Raw genomic sequence first — 26,769 nt, forward strand, 5'->3', positions numbered from 1 at the left:
GAGGTGGGGGGGAGGGAAACGGGAAGAAAAAGAAAAAAAAAAAAAAAAAGGCTGTTTCAGCCCCAGTTTTGAGTGTCTCCACCTCGGTCGGTCTCTGAGCGCACCTCACCGCCGAGCACCGCGTCTCGCAGCCGCCCCGGAGCCGCCTCAGCCGGGTGGCCTCGGGTAGGGCAGCGAGCGGCTGGCGGGGGCGGCGGGGAGCTCCGGGAGCAGGGGGCGCAGCCGGGGCCGGGACCGGGACTGGGATTAGGACCCGGGATTAGGAGCCGGGATTAGGACAGGAGCCGGGGCCGGCAGCGGGGGTCGCCCCCGCCTGCTGGGGAGCCCCCCTCTCGCCGTCCCCCCCGCGCCGCTCCGCGCCCCCAGCGGGCCGGGGGAGGGAGGAGCGGGGCGGGGGGCAGCGGCGGCCCTTCCCCGGGGGCTGCCCTCCCGCGGGGGGCGGAGCGGCGGGGCCCGGAGCCTCGGAGCGAGGGGCTGCGGGGCCGCCGCCGCCGCCCATGGAGCCCAACGGGACGGCGGCGGCGGGGGGCAACGGGACGGCGGGGGGCGGCGGGAGCGGCGGGGGAAGCCCCCCCGGGGGCGGAGGCCCCCTGCTGATCCCGTCGGCTTTCGGGACGGTGCTGTCGGTGATGTACGTGGCCGGGGTGGCGGGCAACGTGTACACGCTGGTGGTGATGTGCCACTCGGCGCGCTGCGCCGCCCCCATGTACAGCTCCATCGTCAGCCTGGCCCTGGCGGACCTGCTGTACCTCTCCACCATCCCCTTCATCGTCTGCACCTACCTGGCCCAGGACTGGTACTTCGGGGACCTGGGGTGCCGCATCCTGCTCAGCCTCGACCTGCTCACCATGCACGCCAGCATCTTCACCCTCACCCTCATGTGCACCGAGCGCTACCTGGCCGTCACCCGGCCCCTGGACACCCTGAAGAGGTCGCGGGGCTACCGCAAGGTGACAGCAGGCGCCGTCTGGTCGGTCTCGCTGCTGCTGACGCTGCCCATGATGCTGATGGTCACCCTGACTGAGGGGAGCAAGGCGGAGGGCAAGGTGAAGAGGATGTGTGCGCCCACCTGGAGCGTGGACGCCTACCGGACCTACCTGACGGTGCTGTTCAGCACCAGCATCATGGCCCCGGGAATCATCATCGGCTTCCTCTACACGCGCCTGGCCAGGACCTACCTGGAGTCCCAGAGGAACCCACCCCACAAGGAGAAGAGCAAGAGGTCCCCCCGGCAGAAGGTCCTCATCATGATTTTCAGCATCGTCCTGGTCTTCTGGGCCTGCTTCCTGCCTTTCTGGATCTGGCAGCTGGTGCGACTCTACAGCAGCTCCCTGCAGCTCACCACCCAAACCCAAAAGTGCATTAACTACCTGGTGACCTGCCTGACCTACAGCAACAGCTGCATCAACCCCTTCCTCTACACCCTGCTCACCAAAAACTACCGGGAGTACCTGCGCAACCGGCACCGCAACTTCTACAGGTTCACCTCCTCCTTCCGCAAGCGGGGCTCCAACCTGCAGTGCTCCTGGGGACGTTCCATGTCCTCCAGCAACCAGTACGACTACAGCTCGGAGGCCCTGGGCATGGCCACGCTGAAGGACAAGTGAGGAAGAGGAGGCTCTCTGGAGACATCAGGACCAGAAGAGCGTCTGGCCAAGGTAGGGCTTTGGGACCCTATTGCGCTGCGGGGTCCTAAGAACTCGTTTCTGGTGGTCGCTATAGGTCAGGGCACAAAGTCGTGTGACCTCAGGTACTGTAAGATGCTTTTCAGTTTTTTGGGGCTTAGGGCTGTCAGGGGGGTCCTGCCATCCGCGGGTGTGGATGAATCCTTCTCTGGTTTGGGTGCAGAAGATGAGTTGGATACTTTGTTGAGTTCTTTGGCAAACTCTTTTCAAGCTTTGCTGCACTTTGCTAAGCTCTGGCTCTGCTCCGGTTCTCCTGTGTGATTTCTCAGTGTTGTCCTCCGGCTATGGCTGGACCAGATCCACAAAAGTCTGAAATTGTCCTGGGACTGCTTAACTTAGCTGCAAGCCCTGGGTTTGCCCTATATATATCTGTTATCTGTTCACAGTGTGCGTAAGGAGACCTTTAAGCCCCTTTTTCTATTTCCTGTTATATTGTAGTGCACTACAGTTTGATCAAGCTCTAGTTCAGTTTGATCAAAGTCTCTATTTTAAAATTCATTGCAGCAGCGCTGCAAACTCCAAGCATTTAAAACCCACGAGGTAAGCTGTCAGAAAACACTGGGTTATCTAAAAAGGCATGTCATATTTTAACTTTTCTACCCAAGATGATTTTAATCTGCCACTGATTTTAAGTTGGTCCCTTTCTCTTTTCAACAGAGTTTGAAAAACTGAAAATTTATCTCAGAAAGGAAAAAAGAACATTCTTATAATCCTGTCACTCAAAGAGCTGAGGCTCTAAAAAAATGACTGAGACCTGTACTGTGAGACTCATCATAAAAAGGACAAACTTAATCCTGGCAAATCTCACCAAAAGTATTTTGCCTTGATGTATTTTGCTCATTCTCTTTCCACTTAACATCTAGCGGTAAACCTCCACCATAGATGCTAGCGATGCCTGTCAACTATAAAACTTCAGTTCATAAAATAAAATATGATTAGGAAGTGGACCATGTCAGGTTTCCCCTCCCACGTTCTCTTCACCCAGCCCGAGGGGTTCGTTAACCAGGGGAGAGGCTGCTGCTCTCAGCTGTGCTCTAAGGAGCTCATTTAAGTGGGGATAAAGTTGTGTTCAAGCCATCTGCCCTGACTCTGGGGATAACTAAAGCACAGCAAGAGTTGCATAAACTGTTGTCAGCAGCTGGCAATGTCCAGGGACTTCTGAAACAACAGACAGCTGCTTAAGGAGCAGTCATTTCCACTTTTTTATGGCACCTCCCTACCCCGACCTGACTGAGAGGAGGAACTCAGCAGCCCTATGGTGGTACTGGGTTTCTGTGTCCTTGGGTGATCCTCTCACAGCGTGTGCCAAGCTTTAGGGTACGTCTGTGCTCAAGCAGAGACACAAAGTGCCTACACAGCAGCCAAGGATGGGGAGCAGAGAACACAGCACGGCTACATGCTGGATTTTATGCATAAAAGCAGAAAAATAACCCCCTCGGGGCACATGTTGGACAAAGACCAGGGAAATAGGTTCCTGTGCCGAAAGTCTGGCATTCTTCATATAGATGGAGTTTTTGGGGTGCTTTTCAGGAAGGGGCAATAAGGAACTCACCTTAGCATTGTTTACATTACTTTTCATCACAGGACTTTCTTCAAAACGTTTGCGACCCACTTTGTGATGTTCCAGCATTGTGTAGACTGCCAAGCTGGGTGGTAGAAAGGGATGTGGCGGTGCCAGCTTCCTTACAAACGCAGGGGACTAAAACACAGCTCTTGCTGGGAACTGGCAGGGCAGAGTGGGCTTCAACAGTTGTAGAGAACTTTTCAGGAACTAATTCATTTCTTTTTATTATTAATTCTGAAGCCATTGTTCCTTTCCCTTTGCTTCCCATTTCCGAGGCTGGAAGTCACTCCCCTGTAAGAATAACACAGATAAGACTTAACTCAAAGGGCGGTGTGGGAAGGCTAGAGTGCATGCGTCATCCGCAAGGTGTGCCACGCTGTGCTGCTCACAGAGCACAAGAAAAACCTGACACAGTCCTGGTGGGTCTTGATTTCCAGTGCTTGGCCTCAGGAGAAGGTCCTTGAAAGCCACTGTCCCACCCCAGCATTGCAAGGCAGCCGTAGGACGGATGGTTATCCAGTATGAAATAGCGTGTATCTGTTAGCAGCCATGCAGGGAAAGCAAATGGAAGAGCGGTGTAGGTGTCAAAAAGAGCATTGGGGAATACACTTCCTGCCTCAACAAGCATGTGCTAAAATATCTGGTGCCAAACAGCCTAAAACCATAGTTAGTAATGAGAAGGGGGAGCTGGAAGAGAGCTGTGCTTGAGAAAAAAAAAAAAAAGAAAAAAAGAAAAAAGAAGGTGGGTTACATACACAGTGCCACCAGAGTGAGTGGATAGCCAACAGAAGCGTTTGGTTAGGGTGGGTTGCACTCTACGAGCTGTCCCCTAGCAGGCTCCTGCTGCCCCGCTGAGCAGCACATGGGGTGCACACTTTGTGCCATAGCATTGGAGCTGCTGACACCAAAGGGCTGATGGAGAAGCACCCAAATGAAAGACCAAGTATGAGGCATTCTTCGCTGTCAAGTTTCTTGACCAGCTTCAGCCCATCCCATCTCGGAGCCGCTCCCCTCACCTGTCAGGCTCTGATGAACCCACGTGAGGTTCCTCTAAGGAGAGACCCAGTAAATTTGATGACACCCACAAAGCGTGTCATTCGGGCAGACAAGAGCCTATTTAATAAGCAGAACTGGCCAGCGATCAGAAGACACTGCTGTGTGTAATGAATGGCAGCCCTTCAGCAGCTCAGCATGCGGCATCCCCCTGCCTGCCGTGGCCCTTTGCAAATGTGACTCCTTGGGATCCTCTTGTACGCCCGGGGATCAGAGCTCAATTTAAAAGATAAATTTGTGTAAACAACATCTCTCTTATTGTCTCATCAGACCAGTTAAACTGCCAAAAGTCAGTAGCTTTGACCCACTTAATAAATATCCTGCAAGAGCAGATGCGTTAACTGAGTTCCTCTTGTCTTTAACTGCGGAAGCTTTGGCAGTTCTCAGTATGCTCACATGTTGGAAACAGGCATAAAGTCTTCATATATCTTCCTTTAACAAAAAAATGGGGTAGTTAACTTTGGGATTGCTGCTGCCAGCCCATAGCACAGAGCTTTGTCCGGGGTTGACACAACCTGTAAGCTCCCATACGGGGTAGCTCTGCCTGCTGCTCACCCAGAGTATTTTGGGGAGGACTTGGGACTCCTCTCTTTGGGGTTGGTGGGATCTCAGTTCATAAGCACATGGTCAATGCAGGCCCCACAAAACTTCTGTAAAGCAGCCCAAGCTATTTTCTGTATGAGGCAGGAGCATTACCTGTCCAACACTGAAAAAAAGAATGAGTCAGGGCTCCCAAAATCATGAGATAAAAAACACACCAGCTCTCCACAACCAGAGAGGTTACAAAGTCGTTTCATACGGAAACTGGGAGTCACATAACCAGAATCCAGATGATGAGGCCCTGGAAACTGCAAGCATCTTATTATTTAGGTAAACGTGAAGCATCTCAGCTTGGGATGAAATAACAGCAGGGAAGTCCATCGGGCTGTAACTAAGCAAAATGCTGTGAATTATTTTGAAACAGCATTGCTTTGGCTATTCTCCTACATTTCAAGCAGGCAAGATGTGTGTGCCCTATGCAATTCTACTGCAGGTTTAGTGATATAGGTAGTCTCTAAACGGGAAATGGTAATTTTAGGAAAGATGACGGTATTTTTGTTGCTGGGACAGAGGCTTTCACTGCAAAACTCCATATGGGCTTTACAGGAAAGAAAACATCTTAACAGCTTAATCACTAGAAAATCTTCTCCAACATCCCTTGGTGTTAAATCTGTATGCCCCACTCTGTTCCTCCCCAGCTCACCAGAAAGAGTAGGCTGTGAAAGAAAAGCAGCTTCATCCTGAGTGCTCTTTCCTTCCTTTAATCTAAGGTAGTATCTACTGCAGCAACAGCAATTTTTCTGTTTTCACGTGAAAAAATAAAAGGCAGGTCCTTTGTGGGACAAGTGAGAATACCTGTTTTCCCCATGCTCAGGAGAATACATTTGAAGCTTACTGACTTTTTGCAGACTTCACCTTGTATCACACATCTTTGCTCATCTTCCTCCCCACTTTTTAACAACACATTTGCCATAAACGCTTGAAAGCCCCACATTACAGTTTAATTGTGTATGCAAGAAAATCATTAACATTTAAACTCCTATTTAGCAGTCATTTTGGGTGCCTATTGTGTGATGGAATACCAGGAAAGGCAGTGGAGGTGATTATATGAGTGCTTTGTACCTCTCACGGCACGCTGCCCAGTTCTGTTAGCCCAGGAGATCAGGCAGGATGACAAGGTTGCTCTGCTCAGAAGCAAATACAGAATCTGTTCCCCCAGCAGCATCCGAATAGAAAGTGCACGAACTTCGTATCTGAGCCCAGCCCTTGAGCAGTGGAAGCAGATAACGCACATTACAGAAACGCTGGTCAGCCCCGGAAAGTTGGCCGTCGTGTTTTGGAGTCCCTCTGGTGGCAGGAGCAATCTTCCCTCCTGAGGTTCTCAGGAAGGAAATTTGCTTTTTATTTCAGGTTTTAAAATGTAGCAGTTGCACACAACCTGACTACATAACAACACTTAATTTACTGAAAATATAATGTTGCCACAACATCTCCTGAGCATAAAAGTCTGTTAGGCAGAGAAAACCCACTCCCAAGTGCTAAATTTGCTCTCCCACCTTTCTTCCTGTGCCGAACCCAGACTAACTATCCCCATCATTTTGCACAGCAGCCTCACTGGCAGCACCCACGGAAACACCCAGAGCTGGTGACTAACTACAGCTTAGCCCAGCTGCGGATTGCTTTTGCCACGTAATATTGGTTGCTGTTGTCAGTTTCAAGTTTTTCAGAGGAATCAGAGAGACTCGGAGTTAATTGCTATGGCTTGGAAGAAATAAATTGCTTTGTCTTCCGAACTGTAGCAGCAGCTTCACAGAAAACAAGTGCTCTTTTAAAATTATTATTATTACTGCTATATGAGCTTTTTTTGCCCTTGATGGGGAAAATACTTAAAGCACAGCAGAGGGAAAGGATGCATCAGCTGGGAGCAAAGCATCTGGGGGATTTGGGTGGCCCAGGGTGAGTTTTGCAAAGGGGAAGGAGCTCACTACCAGCTCCCTTGGCCAAACCTTTAGGATACAACAGGCAGCAGTAGGACATGTGAGATTAATAGTTACTGAGGTGTATTAAAATCATAAAGGAATGTATATCAAAAGCCCCACTGAGGAACCCAGACAACGTAGAGTTTCTGATGTGGTGTCTGCCACCCCTGGGGCATCCTCACTGCAGCCTAGAGGGTTTTGGGTGCCCAGAACTGAGCTCTGTGATCTGCGGTCCCAGCTGGAGCCCTCCTGGCCCCGGAGAAAAGGATCCCAATAGGACACACCAAAGCAAAACTGCTGCAATGTTTTCCTTCCTCCTGTCCCAACACGAGAAAAGAAACAATTTAAAGAGGAAAGGGGAAAATGAATCCTGAAGAATTCTTCTGGCATTCAAGCTCCACTTTTCCGATTTTCTTTGTAACTCACTTGTAATTTAATTTTTAATGTAAATGAAAGATTTTATTTAATACTAGGAACCCTTCAAAAATGAGAAGCAAGGTGAAGAGTTAAGCACTTGTTGAATTTATTAGGGAAGGCTGCACTTCACTATTGGGAAAGATCCCACCCAAGCCCTCCATCAAGATCACTGGAGGGAAATCAGTAAATAACTTGGTGCAACAGCAAACCACCCCTCATATCAGCCGTGCTTGGCAGAGGACACAATCCTAAGCCAAAACGGTGCAAATGGGGAAGAAGTAGGATCTGCTAAGTTTGTCTCAGTGTGTTTAGGCATCTCTCAGCGTCTCTCTAAGATATCGTCAGCCTTTCCTTGTGCACGCCCGATAGGGTCTTGAGTTCAGCTCCTGAATTCTTAACTGAAAACAAATATGATTTCATCCAAACAAAGCAAGGCAGATTCCTGAAACTAAATGTGGTGTGTCCATAAACACCGAATTTTTGAGACAGTTACAGCTTCATATACGTGCTCCTGCAAACCTCATCAGGGACTTCCACCAAATTCAGAACATTTCTACACCTTTCAGTTTACCATATTGGCTTCACATTTGAGAGCCACAGGGGTGGCTCGTGCAAGAAGCCCCGCAGGAAGAGGCACTACATAGCAATGGTTCTAACAAAACCCCACTGATATAAATTGACTTTCTGCTATTTCCTTCATAACAGATTGTGTTGTTTTTTTTTCATTTAACACTGTAGAAGCGAATGTCTTAGATGAATGGTATTACTATGAAATTAGCTGAAGCCCAAGTTACCTCCACCCCCACATTTTGAAAACTGCTTTTGGCACTTGGTTTGGGAGCAGTAGCAGCACTGTGCAGGCAGCCTCAGCAGTTATCTGATCCCACTCAAGTGTGTCTTTATCTTCCTTCCCATCATCTGCTGGAGGGGATTCACAGGCCATTCATCCCGAAAGCTGTTGATAAGTAATCCAGGCAGGCTTGAAAGCATGATAGCTAATAAAATCCAGAGGAGATTTACAGGGGTTGTCATGCTGCAGCCACCTATCAAGACAGCGTTTGACATCCAAGCTGAAGAGGGAGATTACTGTGAATGGGAGGAGGTGGGAAGTCCGGGCTTCTCTTTCAGAACCGCCATGGACTTGCTGCGTAACCTCGGAGAAGTCACTTGCCCTTGTGCTGCTTCTCAGTTTGCTGCCTGGAAAACAGCGATGCAATTTCCATGGTCTGCACGAGTGTCTTAAGACACCGCTAATGTGTGTGATACGTTTTGAGATCCTTGGTCTTAGGTACAAAAGTTGAAAGCTCTCCTTTTAGGAGTAACTCAGGATTCCAGTTAGCTATTAATGGTCAGATGGAGGAAATGTTTGTGTACCAGAAGAACTTCTCATCCATTTTTAGATTAATGGCAGCCGCTCAACAAAGATTATAATTTAGCCCCCAGCAATGGCAGCTGCGCTTGGCTGGCATCTCAGGGAGCACGGCTGAAATGGTTCTGATAAAAGCATCATCATTTCACTGCATCAATACCCTCTCTACAGCCTCTCCCCAGGTAAGAAACAATATCAGGAGCTATGGTAAGGAAGCAAAATCTTTCTTCTTTACCTCCTGGCAGCCTTTTTCCCCACATTGTGGGTTAGGAGCACAGGGGTTGGTGAAGGTAAGGGCAGCACATCCCTCCCAGCCACAGCCCGTGCCACGGCCTGTTCCAGTGCTGGATCCTGATGCAGAGGAAGCTGAACAGAGAGAACGATCCTGATTGCTAAACACGGCAGTGCTTCCCTGTCATTTTGTTCTTGGCATCCTTTTAGAGTGATTAAATCTGTCGAGGAACCTCCGCCTGCCTTAGGCACAGCACGAGTAATTCCCAACAACAGAAGCAGAGGAAATAGCAACCGACTAACTTTGCTTCGCTGCTTTCATTTGTCTGTTTGTTGTAATACAAACATGAGTTTACTATGGCAAGCATCTCCCTAATTTCAAAGTGCCGCTCTGTCTTTGCAGTAGCTTCTCTTAGGGAGGATGAGAAAGTGAAGCTCTGCAGCCTCCGCTGCCCGAAGTTATGGGTAAAGCTCTTTGCAGACCTGGGTTAAACGGGGGGCCCGCACTGGAGGGATGGGGACAGAGAGGGAGCAGCACTTTCCCTTATTCCTCCATCCATCCAAGTGAGTATTTTCTCTACCATACACTGTGTGCACCAGGTACTCACTATCTATCTCTGTTATTCAGAAAAAAATATATATATAAAACCTGCTTGGGTTTAGTCCAATAAAAGGCAAGAAAAAAACTTTAAGCCTGTAACTTCACAGCCTGGGAGAACCACTTGTGTTCCCCTGCTCCCATCCTTTGTGCTCATCATCCCAGAAGGTCTTTGGGTGGGGGGGAAAAGGCTTCATTACCTACAACATGCAAAAATGAACTAGTTAATGTGCCACACCAGATTACTCATTAACCTGAATGAGATCAGAGAGGAATTGCTCCAGGCTGGCAGGAGGTTTAGGAAGGCAATACTGTGTCAGCTCCATGCTGCCTCCAGCGATAAGCCTGTACACCTAGTGGGGAAATAGGGAGGGGGAAAGAGGTAGGCAGTCCTGAGTGGGTTCGTGCCTCACAGTTTCTCCAAATCTTACCTCCTGGAAGGTTTTTGTTGCAGAAAAGTACTTGATCCAACCTTGCAAATCTTCCTCTCTTCTCATCCCATTTGCTGTGAGCATTGGGACCGCCGGTATGGGAGCCCCTGAACCCCGCTTTGGCCCTGTGGTACAGGATGAGGAGTTACAGAGGTGGCAGGGAAACAGGACCATGAAGTCCCCGGCAGTGTCATAGCACAGAAAGAGACCATTAGGTCAGGCCTCAAAAAAAAAAAAAAAAAAAAAGAAGCTGCATCTTAATAGATGCTTTTGTCCTCCCTCATTCTTCAGTAAATGTTTAGCTTAGAGAGCTCTGAGGCATGTGTTTCAAACTCTGTCTGTGGAGGGTCCATGTGTAATTACAGACTTCAGTCCTGGACCTACCTTAACGACTTTGCATTCCCCTCATTCTCCACAGGCTGAATCTGCTGCCCACACTGAACGAAGCTCTTACAGAAAGATCATGGATCAAATGTGACCGTTTAGTTTGTCTGTTCAGTGAAAATATGTTTGCTTTTAGCATGTTCCTGTCCTTGGTGTTCTTATTTTAATCTTCTGTTTTTCTTTGGTCTCTGCCTGCTCTGTCCTTTGTGCTATTTTTCCTCCTGGGCAACAAGTTGCAGTCTCTCCCCGGGACTCTGCTCCCATCCCCACTTTGTTCCACAGCGACAAACCCTGCCAGACCCTGAAACACCCAGTGAGAGTTTTGAGGCTTTGGGGAAAATTTTATACCTCTTGAATTTCAAATCTGCTGTTTCAGGTTGCCTGCAGAGAAGGCAGAAGTGTCTATTGATTTCTACAACATAATCAGAAAGCGGGCATGTCACTGCAAGCGTGATTGCTCTAAGTAAATCCTTCAACTCCAGCAGAGAAGTTACATCTGCATAGCTAGGAGCACGATGTGACAAACATCTCCTTTGGAGTAGCTCAAGCTTAAACCTCTTCTGGCCCCTCGGTTGAGCTGGTCCATCTGTTTTTGCAGCCCTAAGGTTTTAAAGAGTTAAGCCTTTCTGATTTCTAGCTTTTTCTTTTCTCTCCTCTCCAATCAAGCCCAAACCAACTGTTGCTTCTGCCGATCAGATTTACTGTCCACCCCCCAGCCTGTGAGTCCAGTACAACTGATGGGCCATGAAAATAAGTGCTTATGAAACCACATCTTCAAATCTGTTTCAAAAATCATGTGTGAGAAGCTTCAATGCACTTGAGCTTGTTTAAATATCACTCAGATCAGTAAACGGCTGAATTCATGATCCAACTTCCTTTACCCTACAGCAACTAGAACTATCTTTAAAATCTGTGCTCTCGCTTGATTTGGGCTTTACCTTCTGTTTTCTCCTTTCTGCTCACTAAGTGATGCTGTGGCTTCCCATCCAGAGATGCACGTCAGCCCCCAGGTGGCTCTGTAAAGCCTTCTGAGGCAGAATAAAGAGCAGGGACCTTCCTGAGGGACACCACAAACCTTTATATCTTTGCTAGAGCACCCTTGAAAACGTCATACTGCAGATTTGGTCAACACTAACAGTTTGTATAATGGTTCCTAAGTCTTGGAGCGACCACACACTTAAGGACTCAGCACAGAGTGGGGGTGGAGGCAGTTTTCCTCCCATTGCCTCTAAAACTGTTTTTTCTTTTTTTTTTTCCTGTTTGGTTTTCAATTATTTGACTCACACTTTGTGGACTTCATTTCCTGGCACATTAACAGCTGGTGGTTAGAAAGCTGCAGTTGGCGAGGGCAGTATCTGGAATGGATAGTAATTACTCGCTGAGCTCATTATAATTGTTCAGTTATTGAATAATTTGGAAAGCCAAGCAGGAGGAATATTTGGTTAATTAAGAGCTCGCTTAATCACTGCTAAATTTATCCTTCCAAAACAGTGCTCACCTTACCTGGATTTGAAAGCCTTTGTTTACCAACACTCCTGATGGGAAGCAGGAACAATCTCTCTTCTTTGACTGAAGTTGATGGCACTTGCTCTTTGGCCTTTGGTGGAAAGTTTTTGTTCCTTATTCCCCACCAGGTCTGGCCCTTCCACATTTTTCTTCATGGGCATTGAGATCTCTCTGAAACTGTTATCAATCTCTGATGAGATGGTAAATAAGACACGATTCATGTGTAAGCAAGCTCTTGGGCACTTCTGGGACCAAATTCTCATCCGATGAAAAAACTGCACAGGAGACGGAACGGCAAAGTGTGAGAATTTAATAGAGGCCAGTAAGTGAGAGCAAGAGAAAAGCTTTAGAGCCCTTGTCTGCTACTGATCTAACACAGTTGCTGGGCACACGTTTCCCCTGTTTCAGGCTTTAGATAATTTAAGGCTTGGGAAGCAAGTTTATCACCCAGAGGATGCTTTCTGGAGCCTGGACAAACTTCCAGGGGCTCTGGGGAGTCTGTAAGGCAGTGCTCAAGACCAAGGAAAAAAAATCCGTTACAGCGAATTGTCATGTTTTTACTGGTGCATGAAGAATGTCAGGTATCTGTATGAGAATCCAGGCAGGCTTGCAACTGAAAGGATTTTATTTGAAGACTTTTGGGGAGAGTTTTGAGGAAGAGACTGAAATATCATTTGAATCAAGATGAGTACAACTTAAACAAGAAGTCCAAAGCAAAATAATTATATTAAACTATTAATTGTTCTATGCTTTAATCCTTTGTCCTAGATTAATTTAACACATGATATTCTTCATGCACAGCATCAATTGGGTGTAACTACCACCACAAATGCCCACGGGATTTGGCTGTCAGCTGGCACATGATACCTGGCAGGGTATCCCTCCTCCCATCACGCAAGACAATTGCAGACTTTCAGAAAGGAGAAAAAAAAAAGTGAAGCCTTGAAACCCTTGCTGACCACAGGCAGACTTATTTCCCCTTTGCACTTCCAAAGTCTCCAAGATTTACGGGCTTCTCCAATCCAGTCTGTAAAAAAACACACACAAAATAAAGTGGATGAGTCCGTACTGAACCTCATCCTTCACAATATGACTCAGAACAAAGTAAACTTATTCCAGTGTGTACTCCATAAAAAAAAAAAAAAAAAAGAAAAAAAAAAGAAGCCAGATCATGTATCTCTGGAGACATACCCATCTTTTACAGCAGCATTCGTGAGCTGTTCCTTTGTGTTTTCCTTTTAGATTAAATGCTGCAAAGAGAATGCTTTTTCTGAGCAGACTCTGCAAGGTAAATTCTGCAAAGCAGACGAGCTGTCAGAGCAGGTTGATTGTAAAACCTGACAACCTTGACAGCCTCCATGCAGCAGTGCAAAGCCATGTCATTTCTCCAGTTACCCGTGGTTACAAAATTGTTGAATGAAATGGAATCCAAACCTGTCGAGGATCATAGCTCTCAAACAGGCGGAACAAGTGATCTGGAATAATAATAATAGCCAAGCACGCTGCTCAGGCCCAATTCAATGCTTTGCCAAACTGTTCCAAATTAACAGACCTTGCCCATTCAGAGCTTGGGCTGCTGAGGGGATGGGGAAGATCCTGGGGGAATCTGGCTGACTTTTTATTTTCCTTCTTTGAGAAGGGACAGCCATAAAGCAGCCCTTCAAGAGTTCTATGATTTCAAGGAGAGAAGTGTTACGGGATGTCCTCCCCCTACCCCCCAGGGAAAAGTACCATGTTTTCAGCAGCCAGGTTCCCACCTGTGGGGCTGGCACCAGGGCTGCTGGCCCCAGGAGCTGCCAGGCACAGGGGCTGCCCTCCTCGGACGTGCTCAGCTGGGGCCACCTCATGATCCCGACCACGCTGCCAGACAGGGACGGATCCCCCTACACGTATTTAATCAAAGCAGCTCCCTAACTGAACTTTTTCTGAACCGTTCTTCCCGAAACTTCTGGCTTTAAAGTAACGCTTTGTGCAAAACACATTCTGCAAATTAGCTTAACAAGTTTCAGAGGAGCTTTCAAGTTAGAACAAAAAAGAACAAAACCCACACGCCATTGTTTTCATCATTTGGACTTGCCTTTGCACTTTCTGGCCCTTCCTGCTGAGTGTCTCAGGTTTCTGCAGACATCTGCCACGATCAGCCACTGATCTCATTCCCTCACATTACCTGCTGGATTTGGGAGGTGCTGTGGTGGGAACAGAAGGACAGCAGTGCCGTCAGGATCTTTTCTTCCTGTTAATTTTCCCTGCCAAAGCGTCATTCTGCAGCACGCCAGGGCAGCAGGAGTTTTCTGCCTCTGCTGTCAGCCTCCTTCCTTTACTGTTAGCCAGCAGCCAAGAAGCCAACATCTACAGGGTCCTGTTAGCAACGGACAGCTGCAGAAACATGGCAAACTGCTCTGAACTCTCAATCCTGTGTGAATCATCTCTAAAAACCTATTTCATTAGCTTCACCAGTTTTACTTTTTCCCATTGTGTGTACAGGTGTGATATCAATCCCCACCAAGTGCCATTTGTTCAGACCAGCGCTGTTCAGCACTCACCATCACCTGGATTTAGCACTTGCTTTTCAGTACCTTCTCAGCAGTGGGAGGTTTCACCTTCACACAGCTCTGGACAAGGACACACTGAGTAAAGGCTTCGCTGTCAGCTTCTCCAAATGCCAAAGCCTTCTCCCTCCAGTCCATCCTCATCCTTTTTTTCAGTAGCAATCGGCATCCCACTGTTACCCCGACTGCTCCCAAGCCAAACCAGCTCCCCATACACTCCCCATCACCTATAATGTCTAGCGGAGACCCACAAAAGAGCCCAAATATCATCTCCCATTCCCTTCCAGGGAGTCTTTTCTGCTGCCAGCACCTCCCTAGAGCCTCCCTGCACCTGGAGATGTGTCCTCCCCATCCCAGCTGCAGACTCGACACCATCCAGGCCCCCCAATTCCCTGCACCTCTTCCCAGGGTGGTCTCTGCCACCCACCTTGTGAGGGGCCGAGGGACACCAGGGCTTTCTTGGCTTCCTATACGGGAGTGCATGCAGTCAGTTCTTGTAAGCATTGCATTTTACTGCCTCCTCCCAACATAAACTGGACAAATTGATGGAGTCCTGGCCCCCAGGATAAACAGCAGCTCCACTGTTTAGAGTAACTGTCTCCGGGGAGGAGAACTGCGTGGCTCTGCGGCCGCCCCTGCTGCTGGCTGCGGGAGGTGGCGGTGCCCCAGCAACACCAACACCACAAACGGGAACAGTCTGCAAGGAGGAGCAAGGCTAGAAAGAGGCTGCAAGGTGAACTCAGGTGCCACAACAGCCATCTCCAAATTACCATGCTGAAAGAGGACTGGTGAGCGTCACCTGAGCCACTTCTAAAAATTTCTACCAAGGGCCCGCTTAAGTTTGTGCCCAAATCCAGAGGTTGGCTTGTTTGCAATGTACCAGCATTGCAAAATTCATATTTCAGATTAGCTTCAGCATTTTAGCTGTTTAGCAGTATTGGAACCTCATATGGCTAGAACCCATTCTTGGCTATTATTGCTAAAAGAATTTTCAAAATTAATATTTATGGCCAGGCCAGTACTTTTGAAAGAGACTCAGATTAGATAAGACCGCTAAGTCGCGCATTCTTTCCACACCTGCATTCTTCCCAATGAAATAGGAGCTCCCAGTTTCAAGGCAGACAGCTTAGAGACAGATTTCACTTGTTCTGGTACAACTGCTTGCGTGCTCCAGGATGAAAGCTGGCTCAGATGTGCGCATGCAGTCCTCACCTCTCAGGGCCTTGAACACAACTGGAAAACACTTGTCTCCTAAGTGATGGTCTTGTGCAGCCGCAGTTCTCGGACTGCATTCAGCAAGCAAGCCAGAGAACTAAAATCTAAATTCCTTTCAAAGGATTTTGCAATACCTTAATTCTCCACTTTCTCAAAATATCTTGCAGGGAAAGGGACAGCTGTACATCCTAGTGATCAATTTTAGATTAAAATGAAATAACGGTATAGCAAGTGTATCATTTTATATTTCCATCTTTGTCTTCTCCATGCCACAAAGGAGCCCTTCCAAGTGCCTGGGAAGTTGGGGTGGATGCCCCAAGGAAGCAGTGAGTGTAGCCCTAGGAGGCAGGCTAAGAGCCAAGCTCAGTCTCCCCACCATCACACTCCCACCCCCTGCATGTCCATCCACAGCTGGAAGGAAAGAAAACTGTGGTTCAATGACACTGCTCAGCTGCTCAGCCAGGGAGAGGCAGACAATGACATTTACTTTTTCTATTAAGTTAATTGATCCACTTATTCATTCACTCAATTCCATTTGTTAATACCAAAGCTTTAGGGCTCAAGGCTCTTCTGTTTTTCCAGTTCTGTGAAATGGTTTAATTAGAGATATTACCGCTCCTTATAACCCTTGCCACATTTGTAGCACTAATATATAAGCCCTTGTTTATAAATGTACTTACAATCAGAGTTACAATTATGTTTCCCACTCATGGGAATCAGGTGAACAGCACAGCTCCTCTCAACACCTTCCCTCTGCCTTGCTCAGGATCCTACAAGTCACAGGGCTGCCCTGACCACAAGACAGAAAAATTACTTTTGAGATGCTCAGGTCTAAACTCTCTCCCCATAGGGTTCAGCTATGGAAAAGTTTTGATTACTGCCCTTCTGTGCATGCTTAATAGCTAAAGTATTTCATTTAAGGAGAATGATTAGGACAAATTTTAATGGCCTGCTCAAAAGTCTTGATACAAATCCTAGCTACAGAGTTGAAACGTGTTTAACTTCTCTTGGAAGTGATAATTTCTGCAGCACGCTGGCTTTCACTGACTCACAAGCCATCTGGAGGTGCTAAAAGCATTTAGCAAACAAAGTCAAGAGGTCTCAAGTTCCAGTTCTTGAGATGAAAATACCAAGGCTCAAAGGCAGCAGGCAGTCAGCTGTGAAGATAGAAGACTTCAAGGGTCTCAGCATTAATAAATGTGACATGAGTGAGAGCCTTCATCACCACCCGGGCCGGGTGCTTTTAACTGGGCACTCTTCAAGATGAGAACAGTGTTCCTGAGAAATCCACATGTATTTATTCTGAGCCTGTGCTGAGGCAGAAAAATGAGATTCTACCTGTCTGCATGCGGGCTGAACAAAGATCTCCAACAACACGTGTACAAAACAAGAAAGGGAGGATGAGCAGGGAGGGGGCTGGGTTTCCAGTCACTGTGCAAGTACCTAATAGCAGAGTAAGACCTCCACGGACCATAGTGGGGAGCAGGTGCATGTCCTCACACCTCAACTGAAGGAATTCAAAATGAGTAAAATGCTGTCCTTTCTTATAGTACCAAGGAAAAAAAAATCAAACTTTTTTTTTTTTTTTTTTTTTTAAGTGGAGGGATAATATTCATTTCTATGTAATTCATTCATGAATGTTTCAGTCTTCTTAGGTTGTTTCTTATTTATAAATCTAAACCTGCCTATACTACTATAGACAGATATTATGCATGGAGGACACCACCATCTAAAAAAAAAAATAAAAATAAAAAAAAAAGCTGGTTTATGCAGAGGAAAGCTTAATTCATTATTTTTAAATAGATGGATGAAACACAGCTTTCTTAACATAGCAGATTCAACATTCACTATTAATTAAAACAATATTGATGAGATAAATAGCCTAAGGAGTTAGGGAAGAGGTCCTGTTGAAAGGTTTATGAAGAGATTCAACAGCAAGAGCTTTGCTCCCTAAAAGCTCAGTGTCCAGTTGTTGGTCTGATTTTTTAAAAAACAAACAAACAAAAAAATAAAACAGATTGGGGGGCATGCATTCAACATTGATACGGACATTTCAGCATGGGAGAAATCTGCTGCTCTCTAACACCATCTTATCACTCTGACTTATTTATGTTACAGTTCTTTCTCGTCATAGTTCTTTGCTAGTAAACAACAAAGTTTATTTGATCATATTCCTCCCAGTGGAACGGAATTCCTTCCTAAGTAATTTATCTCCCTCTGAAAAAGAAAAATAAGAAAATGCATTTTTTGCCCTCAACTTCAGCAGTGAAATAGAAATAATGCAAGTGAAAGATCATTTTTCTCATTCCTTTTCTGTTGAGAAGTGCAAGGAATGAATGGGCTTAGAGTTGGTCTGGTTTCACAGCACCTTTTTAAGTTTTGAATCATCTGCCGAAACGTGACCTTCTCTTTTTAAGAGGGTGTTCAGTGAGTCACATTTAAAGCCCTAAATGCAAAGAGGACTCCCAGAACACATCCCTTCTTCAGTAACAGCATATACCAGAAATAAAAATGTTTGTCTGCTAGAGGGGATAGAAGAAATTACCATTCGCAGTTTGCCAGCTCATGGAAAATGAGTCCATTAGGACCCACCATTGTTGATTTCCCCCCACATTTAATGGTTGCCAAATTAATATGCCAAGAAGGTCACCTACAAGGTGTGAAACCACCCAGAGACCTTGTCTTGGCAGTGAAAAGCAGTCTCAAAAGAAAACATCAAGCTTTTCTGTGAAGTCAGCAGCAAAGTATCCTGGCACCCTGATAAACAGCTTAATATAATTGTACAAATTGATGAACAAAAAAAAAGAGCCACATTTTCAAGGTGTCTGTCCAGAAAAGTCATAGCTCATTAACCTACTCAGCACTTTTTGTTTCGTTTCTTTTTTTGGTTAACTGAAGAATTGGAAGGGTATCCATTTGTAAAACAAGCATTTCAAGCATTAAAGGCCTCTTAGAAGAGATTTGCAGAAACTCTGTAAATCGCTGCCTCTCTCTATAAATTAAACATCATTTCCTTCTTGGAGAGGTGCTGATTTCAGGCACATACCCCTGTGCTTCTGCACCACTGAGTCTTCAGCTTGAAGGCTCAGATGAAGGTCCCAGGGAGGTACATAGTTGATGGTGCATCTGACCTGACAGCTCAGAGATTCAGCCAGTCCAGATTCCTTGGAAAGCCTCATGATTATCCAACAGTCAACCTAGATATTTTGAAGGTTTAGCTTTGTTTGGATGCATTTAAAGGTTAGGGAAATACAGGAAATGGTACTTCCAGGCTGCTTTATCAATTTTACAATGAGAAGTTTCTAAGCAAGGCATTTCTCATGATCCTGCAAGTCTGATCTGCATGTGTAGGGTCCCATTAAAATCAGTAAGACTTCACAAAGGAAGAACTCTACCAGCAGGGATCCTTTAACAAGATCACTTCCTCAATACGAGCCAGCCTCTGATAAAGAGCAGCAAAAAAAGTTTTTCTTGTATGTTTCAAAATTCAGTATTCACTATCCACAAATTACCATGAAAAGACAAGGATATTCAAGAGCGGGCAGCATCAATCCCTACCTCATCATTATTTCAGCCATGTAAGAAAACAGGCCAGACGGAAACAAATACCTCTCTGAAATATAGGGTGTCCTTTTAACTATGGACAGTGCCTGCAGTAGATGAACAATAAGAGAACATTTGGGAAAAAAAAAAAATGCTAAAGAATGGGAAAGAAAATGAGCAAGATTTGACAGTTTCACCAAGGTCAAAAATTCTTCTTAAAGATTAACACACTTCATGGGCTAAGAAGGTTATAGGAAAAAGCTAGCTGCTTTGAGTACAGTTGAGAAAGATGAGCTACGTGTGAGTATAGCAGGGTCTGTCCACTGAAATACACCGGGTGTCAAAAACAGTACAGAACTAAAGCAGCCTGAGGCATTGCTAATTTACAGATACAAGCATGGTAAAGCTACAATTAACAACATGGGGCTTGCTCACTCTGTATCCCAGACTGTTCAGGGAAATCTCTTGCTTTAGGACAATCCTAATCCTTTAGAAACTAAAGGAACAGCCATGAACCTGCGTTACAGACCTCAGACAGCACACAGCATGCTCCCTGCCCACAAATTGGTGCTGGTATCAGCATGACCCATCCCTGCCTGAGACATGGGCTCTGTTGTGTGTTTCCTGGTGTTTCCAGGCAGCTGCAGCCTTCATCAGACAGCACAAGGCTGAGCACTTCTCATACTACTACAACAGCAGTGCCAGTACCATCCTACAAGTGTCCCAAAGTATTCTAGCAAGCCAGGCTATGAATAAATAACAGGCTGCTCTTACGCTGTAGGTAAAAGCTTGAGTATGCTAGGACAGAACTGAGAGATGCCATAAGGGATTTGAGGGGAGATGATGGACAGAATCAAAGACAAACATGCAGTTCAGAAATGGATCGGTTATTTTCCTTCCTGAAAGTCTCCAGTACAAGCCAACAACGCTTGTATGGAAGATAAAAAGTGCCTACATGGATGCTTTAGGGATAAATGGGCTATCTTTAAGGGAAAGCTGAATGGTAGGTTTCAGCAAACATGCTGTAAAATTAGCTTTGAGTTTCCTAAGAAGGTTTACAAAAGCAGAGATAAAGCAAACTCTGCTATAGTTCTCCACAGTGTTTTACAAGGAGCAATAGACACTTACCGGGGAATTACCCACCACTTTACAACAGCTCTCACCACCGGATTTCCTGAGAAGTCTGCCTTGAACAAGGCTAAAATGATCAATGCATGCTGCAGCCATCTGTGGTTCATAAAGGAAATAACTCTTCTGCTATTCTTGGAATCTTTGGATGGATTTCCTCACAATAGACTCAAAAGGGAGAGACAAGAGCTGGGATTTTCTTTCTTTGCTTGGGGGAAGAGAAGTAGGGTGGCTGTAGTTCCCCCTGCTCTCAGCAGTAGCACAGAAATGCCCTGACTTCCTGCAACGTACCTGCTTTGCTCCTAGGATTCAGACAAGGCAGAAATATTGTACAAAGCCAGACACGAGTGCTTCAGAGAAATCCAATTCACATGTAAAGGCAGTGCACGGATACCTGAGTGTAGATGGAACACGAGGAAAGGAAAGCTGTCAAGGAGAAATTCAGAAGTAGTAAGAATTGCAAGTGAGGAAAGAAAACCAGGTTTTCTTGATAGCATAGTCATTACCAATGCTATTTAAATTTTCTTTTATTTTTTTCTACACATAATGTGCTACAGCCTCAAAACATACCCTTCTGAAGTTATCATATAAATCAAAGCAAATAATTAAGACCTGAAGCTAAATTTCTGAAGTAAATCTAAAATAAAATCCTTCTGTATATAGAGCATCCTGGAAAGCATTTTTGGACCCGAAATTCATTTAGATGGAGCTACATATCCAATATATAGACAATGAATATTTGGAAAAAATCATGTAAACATTACAAAACTTCTGTTGATTTATGGTGAAATAAAATATTAAAAAAAAAAAAAAAAAAAGAAAAAAAAAGAATTACACAACTGCTTACAGAAACAAAATTTTTAGACATGAAATATCCCAAGAAATCCAGTCAAAGCTCCTAGAATTAGGTTGTATGGGATTAATAAATAAAATTGTAAAACTAAATAAAATGCATACTATAACATTGAAACCCAGGTATGTGCTAGAGACCAGACCTGATCTCACACCTGTTAGCTTTGTAAGAAAGATATTCTCCAACACCTTTGAATAGAAGAATAATTTTCAGGGTAGTATAATCAATCTGAAGTCCTCCAGAAGCCTCACCCAATGCCTTAGGAAGGATTCAAAGCCTGGTTTGGTCTCCTGACATATTTTCTATTTCACCCTGGCTTCTATTTCTTGCAAGCAGGCTTTACCTTTCTTTAAAAATGCTTTTATTTCAGAGTACAAATTAACACTCCCAAATACTTGAAATGAGTATGCTCTAAGGTACAAAGCTGCAAATTTATGTCCAGATTTCACCCCAGTTCCCACTGAACATATATTGACCTTTCTTTACTTTATTTGAACCACAAGGGCTCTAAACAAAGGTTTTCACACCCCCAGGAAACATCAAGCCAGATTTTGTTTTTACCATGCGTTCGATTAAGAGCACTTGTCTGCAGCAGCTTGGCACCAGATTTATAGGAGTTTCATAGAACAAATCCTGCCCTCGACCTAATCTGAGTTCTGAGAAAAAGAGCACTGCCTTTCCCAGTAGCAGCAGGGAGGCTGAACCTGAAAGAGGACAGACAGAAACATCAGCAGAAATGAAAGTATTTCAAATTCAGAATTACCTGTCAAGAAACGGGGAGAGAGACGCTTAATAAAAAGTTATTGGGGGCATTTATGGGGACTAAAATAAATTAAGTCAAGCTTATTTCTAACAATCACTGAATTCTGCAAATTCCAAGCTGCCCCAGGAACATTAGCCTTTCTGCTGTTACTATTCCCCTGCTGGAGGCTATGTTTAGAATCTTTTAGATTGTATTCTACTTCCTCATTTGCTATTTAATTTCTTCATAGATCTAGATATTGCTTTTAGTAGTCCGGATACTGAAGCTTCAAATATAAAATGTTGATTAGTACTGGAACACAACATATTGAATTATTATGCTCCTTTCAAAACGTGAATTCTCTTACCAGGTACAGCACACGCATTTTTCACAAATCACATCTGACAGGTTTGGTCATCATATTGAACACATTACTGAAGCTTAAAAAATCCAGAAACCACAAATACCAACTTGATTTTATTTCTGAATGTCAGTCAATTCACAGCATGGGAGAATGCACCGGGTTTGGAAGATATTACAACACACACAAGCTTTGTAAGATTAAAACCTGAGAGCAGATTAGTTGGGATTTCCCCCATGGTCTAACATGGTCTTGTTAAGCAGTATTTTAGAGAGGGCAGTTCTCAAAGTGCTATTTTCACTTAGTGCAACTCAAAGCCTGCATGACAGAGAAGTAACTAATAAACATTTTTTTTTTTTTAATTACAAAGCCCTAGTGAGAAAACTTACAGTGAAGTAAGAATTTCAGAACACAGGACCTCAGCCTGGAGAATCAAACCAAAATCTGCAGAGGTCCACTGACATTTAGATTCTGCTGATACTTGATATTTTTGTGGAAAAGGCCCTGCATTTAAATCACAAATTGATGTCAAAAAAAAGTGTTAACCCACTAAAGCTGTTGCTGGTGTCTGGTCTTTACATAGACATACAACTTTGGTGTGAGGCAACTTTCTTTGAATTAACAGGCTTTGAGACAAGTATTTAAATACAGAACCAACCTATCATTTTCCTAGCATCCAGCCCTTTTAACAATTCCTTGTTAACAAGAATGCCCTTCTCAGTTTTCAGAAGACATGAAATTATAGAAGACCAACTTTGCTTTTGTGCCAACTTAAAATACTCACAATAGCACAAGTGCAAGTGTCCAGTCATCATTCTCTTTATTACATCTTCAGTGTAATTCCCCCATACTTACAACTTCCATAAAAGGAGAGATTAAAACAAAAAATGAAAATTACATGAAACTGTATGCATTAAAAAATCTCATCCCCACATTTTCATTTTCATAGAAAAGATAGACTATTAATAAACCAAATCAATGCTCACTTCAAAATTTGAAGAAAAAATAATTTTTCCTATGATTTACTTAAAGTGTTGACCACAAAAACCTTTGATTGTGGTAGGAAAGCAAGGCAGTTGGCAAGATTACTTGTTTTATTTCATTTGTAATACAATGCAATCAACTCTTCCTGAAGTTCTTGCGATTTATTATTCAAGGAACATCACAGACTAATGATCCTAGTTAACAGAAGTCTTCATATTAAACCAAAAAAAAAAAAAGAAGTCTATAAAAAGCTATTGATAAACTTCCTGAAACAGATAAAACATTGTTTTGGACAAGCTAAACAGTATTTCACCATACAGGATATGTAAGTTATATCAACTGTAACAAAAATCAAGTTTTCTTAAACTTGGTCTTAAAACTTAATTTTGGCCCAATAAATAGATGTTTCAAAGTGTTTATACAATTGAGCTCCAGCTCGAGAGCACTTCAATTTAAGATGTAAGTGGATGCTAATTTCCGTAAGAACCCACATACAACAGACAACTGGTCCATGTGGTTTTGTTATCCGGCTATCCAAGCAGCAAGTCAGTTTACAGGATCAAGTCTAAGGATTCCAGCACCAGCGCATGGAAAACCACCACAAAACTAACTTTCTTCTCACCTGTGTCCCTCCCAAACCCTACTGTCCTAACTGGGAATTTGGTAATGATGAATGCTCAGCTGAATCCAGAAAACTGACTTCTTCTGCCCAGCTCTCCTTTTAATATATTTACATTTTTTAATATACTTACATAAATATAATTTACATGGTTATACGGTCAAGTCATTCCCATAAGGAGCTCTTAATAACTTTAGGATGGGGCTTGCAACAAGGAGATTAATCACTTTTCTTAAGACACCACTGAGAAAGTGAGGCAAGTTGGGAATGCTGCATTCTGGTCAGAGGAACCTACTGTGGTGCCATTCCCTAACGCACAACATTTGTAATCCTGAAGTGATGTGCTTTCTGGCTAACTAAAAGGTTGTAGTTCTGACATTGTATTAACTAGTCCTTGCTTGTAGCAGAAAATATCTGTAGTCATTTAATTTAAAAAAAAAAAAGTTCAAGTAAAGCCCAGGAGTCAAACCACAGGTGTATCGCCCACTAATGCCCATGCTAAAGGAGAAAACGTTCCTCTCAGCAGAAGACATGTCCAAAAGAATAACGCTCATCTTGCTGTATTAATTAGGTCAAAGTTTCCAAATCCTGTTAGTACTGGAAGAGACTATAGAATTTAATAACAGGTAACAGAAGCACGTGGTGTCATATCAAGATATGGTCCAAAGGTGGTTTGTATCTTTTAAACTAAAGAATCAAAATTAAAAATAAAAAAAAAAAAATGAAGAACCCATTGCAGGACTCTACATGAAGACAAACCAGTTACAGAACATACCAAATTTAAGATGGTCCTTAAGGCACTGTTTGCAACACCTACAGAAAAGAACACATGAAAACAAAATGTTTTTTATATAACAAAATACAGCTGGGAAATTCTAATTGAATGCAAGTCTATAAAATTATCTCCGTTTTTCCTCTCCTCTTGCAGGGCTTCTCTCATTCCATTCGACCTCATGTTCCATCCCGGGAGGAATTATGTCAGGACCGGATCCCCAATGCTGTGCTCTGGGTTGCAAGTGAAGGAGATGGTGATGGCATAGCGAGTGCCCCAGCGAACCTTTTCCACCCGATGAAGATTCTCTGATCCAGAGGTGAAGAAGGAAACCCGGCCTGTAAAGACAAAAGCATTTAATCAGCGACACAGAGTTTGCCATTCAGCTACCAGCTCTCTACGCAGTTTTGCTGTTGTTGTCTCAGTCCAAGCGTTCCCTAGCTACCTGAGAGCCCACAGGTCAGCCAAGAGCCGAACTGTTATGAGCTTATGCTGCACTCTGACAGCTTTATGGACTGTTTAAAGTCTATGTTAATCCTTCGTGCTACAAAGCTGGAGACATAGTTCTACCATATCCCATAGTTTATAAAAGACAGGAGGAAGCCAAGTACATCTGAATCCAGTTCTTAGTTGCCTCAATTAAAAAGAGAAAAAAAAAAAAAAAGAAAAAGAAAAAAGCAACCCTAGTGACTGTCAGCAAAGTGTACTGATTTCCTCCCTGCTCCCTTCTAGTCTGGGCTCTAATTTTAGACCAAAGAAGGAGGAAGTGCTCCAGAGGTGGCAAAAGGTCTTCAGCGAAAAAATGCTCAGCAGGTTTACAAGCAGCTGTGGCAGCTTATCAGCATTATACCAAGTATTTGCTATAGCTTTTTGTGCACACTCAGATCACTCACTGTTCAGCCAGGACAGAACATTATGTATCACTCCTGTATACCAATTATTTTTCCTTAGGAACAGACACTCCATCAATACATAGGCTTGGAAATTGTTTTACAGATGCAAACGCTTGCCCCTGTCCTTCATCCCATTTAAGTTTCGGGTGCCACCACCACCAACATGCCTCAGGGCTCTCCAGGCCTTGGGTTGCTTCAAGGTGAAAGCCAGTTATTTTAGGGATGCCAACAGAGGTGTACTAGTGTCCCACTTAACCAAACAGCAGATTGGGGCACTCTACACTTCCACATTATTTAACTGTTTTGAGAACATAGCAGTTTAATGTTTAGCGAGTAACTTGGAACTGAAGCAACTCCGTAGGACTCAAATTTCCTGAAAAGCCAATAGTACTCATATGCACAGCAGTTTTATCCCAATACAGATTAGAGTCTGTTAAAAGCTTATCTCGAGGAACTCATACAGACAATCTGACTGCCTGGGACCACCAGGCCAAACAAAACACTTAAATGCCCACTTAATTTCTGCACAATAACAAGACAAACTATTCCAACCTTTGTACAATACACTGCAGAAACAGGCACAAGCTACACAGCTAGTGTTCCCTTCTAACTAAAGATCCAGAAGTTATCTTGCTTGCATATTCTTCAGCAGCACACGAGAAATTTGAACAAATCTAGACTGGCCTCATGGAGCTTGGGCAGCCTCTGAGTCCCTTCCACATTCAGTTGCAGTTCACATTTAATCTTTCCTAGGAATCACTCCTAGCTGCCAAGCAGAAATATGAAGTTGTGTATTATCTTCTGTGCCACTGGCTGCACATCAATAATGGATAAAGCTATAAATATATGTAAAAAATAAATTTATTTGTATGCAAAGCTCATGCACACCTTGGTGTCCTGCTCTTCTGGATGAAAGACTAAATGAAGGCAAGGTTCTCATATCCTCTGAGTGCTACAGTTAACAGAACCCTTGAGGATTTCATACAAAGTCCCTTTATCCTGAAAACGTGTGCTTTTTTTTTTTTTTTTTTTTTTTACTTTCTTAAATCATATTTGAATACCATTCAACTACTTCATTATTAAGTCCCTCACCTACTCACCCAAAGTTTTGCCTTAAACTCATTTCCAAGCATTTTTGTTTGATCTCTTATAAGAAATATTAGCAGTTCAGAATTAGACAAGTTTCAGTGTACTGTTTAAGCCAGTTAAAATGGATTCTTTGGCTATACAGAATGTTTTCATTTTCTTCTTTAATAAATATGTCTTCAGATATATTGTATTTTATAACTCCTTATGTATCTGGTCCCACAACTGCCAGAGGGGGTCTCCATGTCACCAAACAAGCCTTCAGCC

The 26,769-nt window shown here is 44.3% G+C and overlaps 1 protein-coding gene and 1 pseudogene across 2 annotated transcripts in view; one reads left to right on the forward strand and one right to left on the reverse strand.

Moving 5' to 3' along the window:
* The first annotated feature begins 496 nt into the window (after positions 1-496).
* LOC311420934 (urotensin-2 receptor pseudogene) lies at positions 497-24,818 on the forward strand (annotated as a pseudogene). Its single transcript, XR_014698955.1, has 2 exons — positions 497-1,658; positions 24,680-24,818. The product of XR_014698955.1 is annotated as a urotensin-2 receptor pseudogene (transcript).
* The window catches only part of OGFOD3 (2-oxoglutarate and iron dependent oxygenase domain containing 3), a gene marked incomplete at its 5' end in the record, with an annotated part of 43,222 nt that continues 39,404 nt past the window's right edge, over positions 22,952-26,769 (reverse strand). The window contains one exon of the mRNA XM_084492591.1: positions 22,952-24,861. Coding sequence (XP_084348717.1) covers positions 24,725-24,861 — 137 coding nt within the window. The 3' untranslated portion in view covers positions 22,952-24,724. The remainder of the gene's footprint in view (positions 24,862-26,769) is intronic.

This window comes from Aythya ferina (genome assembly GCF_964211825.1).
Source record: "Aythya ferina genome assembly, chromosome: 18".
Lineage (NCBI taxonomy): Eukaryota > Metazoa > Chordata > Aves > Anseriformes > Anatidae > Aythya > Aythya ferina.